This window comes from Mus musculus, chromosome 17, assembly GCF_000001635.26.
Source record: "Mus musculus strain C57BL/6J chromosome 17, GRCm38.p6 C57BL/6J".
NCBI lineage: Eukaryota > Metazoa > Chordata > Mammalia > Rodentia > Muridae > Mus > Mus musculus.
Window position 1 is genome coordinate 37,231,220 of NC_000083.6, and position 2,806 is coordinate 37,234,025.

Below are 2,806 nucleotides of genomic sequence, written 5' to 3' on the forward strand. Positions count from 1 at the left end.
GTTCCACCTACATTCAAAGTGCATCTTTCCTCCTCAGTGAAATCTCTCCAGAGATACCTTCCCAGATATGCCCAAAGGTGTACGTTGAAGGTGATTCCAAATGGAGTCCAGTTAACAGTGAAGATTATCCGTAGCAATCATGTAATTCTCCATTGAGCCATGGTATTAACTGACTCACTTTTCATGTGTGATAGTGATACAGGGTATGATCCTTCCTTAGTCCTGAGATTTCACCATGTTCAAGATCCTTCTCAATGAACTCTTAACATCCTTGTTTCTCAGACTATAAATGAAGGGGTTTAGAGTGGGAGTGACCAAGGTATACATAACAGCAGCTACCACCTCCCCAGAGGAACGAGAACTAGATGGGGGTTTCAGGTAGGTAGCAAAGACTGTGCTATAGAATAGGAGGACTACAGAGAGGTGGGAACTGCATGTAGCCAAGGCTTTCCTTTTTCCCTGTGCTGATGGAACCTTAGCCACAGCATAAAAAATACAACCATAAGAACTTACAATGCAGAGCAGTGCACTGATTCCCAAAACTCCAGCCAAAGCCATCATTAGACTCTCATTGAGGTGAGCATCAGAGCAGGAAAGCAATAAGAGAGGCCCAAAGTCACAGAAAAAATGAGGAATTTCTTGATTGGTATGAAAATATAACTGAGAGAGCAACAAAATATGGGTCAGAGACACACAATGAGCTACTCCCCACGACCCACTGACCAGAACTCTACATCTACAAGGAGTCATTAGAAGTGGGTACAGCAGTGGGTGGCAGATAGCAGCATAGCGGTCAATAGCCATGACTGCTAGAAGCAGGTTATCCATGTCAGCAAAAACAGCAAAGAAGTACAACTGAGTCAGGCATCCAGAGAACGAGATGGATCCATCTCCAGTCCACAGAGTCTCCAGCATTTTAGGGGCTGTGGTGGTGATGAAGCAAAGATCCACGAGTGAGAGCTGACTGAGGAAGAAATACATGGGGGTGTGGAGGTGGACATCAGTGCCAATAGCTAACAAAAGTAGCAGGTTCCCTAAAAGGCCCAGCAAGTAGAGAACAAGGAAGATGCTAAAGAGGGGTTGCCATTTCTCTGAGTTACTGGACAGTCCCAACAGGATGAAGCCAGGAGCCTGACTGCAGTTCATCATGGGTATTGTATTTCAAGAAGTTGGTGTGAAGACAATTCACTCTCTGCAGGATAGAATGAGCATCAACCCATACCTGGTCTCTCGGCAATGGTTTTCCCTAAAAGCACCAATTCAACAATGGAAACTAGAATAGCAAAGGGAGGGACAAGATTTGGAGTTTATTAAAAATGATTCTCAAGGGAGACATAAAGACAATTTCTTGAATGTCTTCTAGGAATTCTCATGGTTAAAGCTGTACTATTTAACCATTGTTTCACAGTGGTAAAGTAGCCAGTTTCCTCTGTATCTTTTTTACTATGATTCCTTTGAAGACAGAGGCTGTATCATAGTACTCATTTTAGTGCTTTGCTGACAGTGGAATTTTAATAAATGTTTTTGTCCATCCATAGCATCACCACTCTGCTCACATCTCCAGAAGACTAGATAGAGTGCTGCTGTTTTTCTGAGTGACTTACTGTGACCACTCTTGCCTCAATGAACGCGTTGGTTCACAGTGCAGCCCAAGTAGTTCCTTCAAAAAAATATCATGTTACTTGTTTGTTTAAAATAAATTACATGGATAAACATAATTTTTGAAACTGTATACAACCTTGTGTGGCTTCTAAAGCTCTTATTAGTTTGATCTGGAGATGCCTCATAAACTTCATTGTGCCTCACTGCCCATACTCACATTTCTCAGTAATAATTTTGTGTCTCGTTCAGTTTCTATTGGTAGCATAATATTACAAGCTACGAAATGAAAAAAAAAAGATTTATTTTGGATCCAAGATCAAGTATAAGACAGAAGAACCCCCTTTTGATGGACTCTGAGACAGCATAGAGCAAAACATAGGATTATGTGGAAAGTGTGTGTCTGTGACTTCTGGTAACTCTTCTTAAGTCACTAGTGTCTAATATTTGTGTGTTTACTTAATACAAAAGACAACCAATGGGTCTACCACAGTCAGACTCAATTCCCTCAATTGAGCTGTGATAACTGTGAGAAATAATACATGATTTCAAACCATAGGGCTTATCCTTGCCTTCTCAATTTCTCTTTTAGGAAGTCATGGCTCTTTGATTGGCAGATCTACTTTGCACCTTCCAGGATTACCACATTTATGATATCGAGTATACACACACGCACACACACACACACATACACACACAGACACACACACTTTTGTGTGTGTGTCTGTGTGTATATATGTTATATTATGTACATATATGTCATATTTAGTAAAATTTTAAGTTAGCATTTGCATCCTTCACAAGAAAATGAGACATATCATGATAGAGCAAAGCAGAAACTAATTTTCCTCTTCAAGGAATGTCTAGTGGCTTGGTATTACAAAATAACCAGCAAATAAGAAGTAGGCACTGCGTTGTCCCATTCTATGGTCCATTTTAGTATTTTAGGAAAGAAATACCTTTCCTCCAGGCATTTCCCTACTGGTGTGACTTGAACACATCTTGTATCCATATCTTTCATTCTCATATATGTAAACAATTTTACAACATTGTTCTCCACAACATCTTCCTCATTTCAGCTTCATTCTCACCTTTTTTTTTCCTGATCTTAACTGGACATTTTCTCATCAACTCTGTCAATCCTAATTGCCTCAACAGTATAAATGGATACACTTATTGTATTCTAATTACTATCACTGCAAACAGT

At 39.9% G+C, this 2,806-nt stretch overlaps 1 protein-coding gene across 1 annotated transcript; it reads right to left on the minus strand.

The window, feature by feature from the left end:
- Positions 1–216: 216 nt before the first annotated feature.
- On the minus strand, positions 217–1,149 carry Olfr97 (olfactory receptor 97). Its single transcript, NM_146512.2, has one exon. The coding sequence runs from the start codon at positions 1,147–1,149 to the stop codon at positions 217–219; it is 933 nt and encodes a 310-aa protein (NP_666723.1).
- Positions 1,150–2,806: the final 1,657 nt, after the last annotated feature.

Coding starts and splice junctions, on each gene's coding strand:
- Olfr97 (NM_146512.2), bottom strand. CDS start 1,149: ATGATGAACTGCAGTCAGGCTCCTGGCTTCATCCTGTTGGGACTGTCC.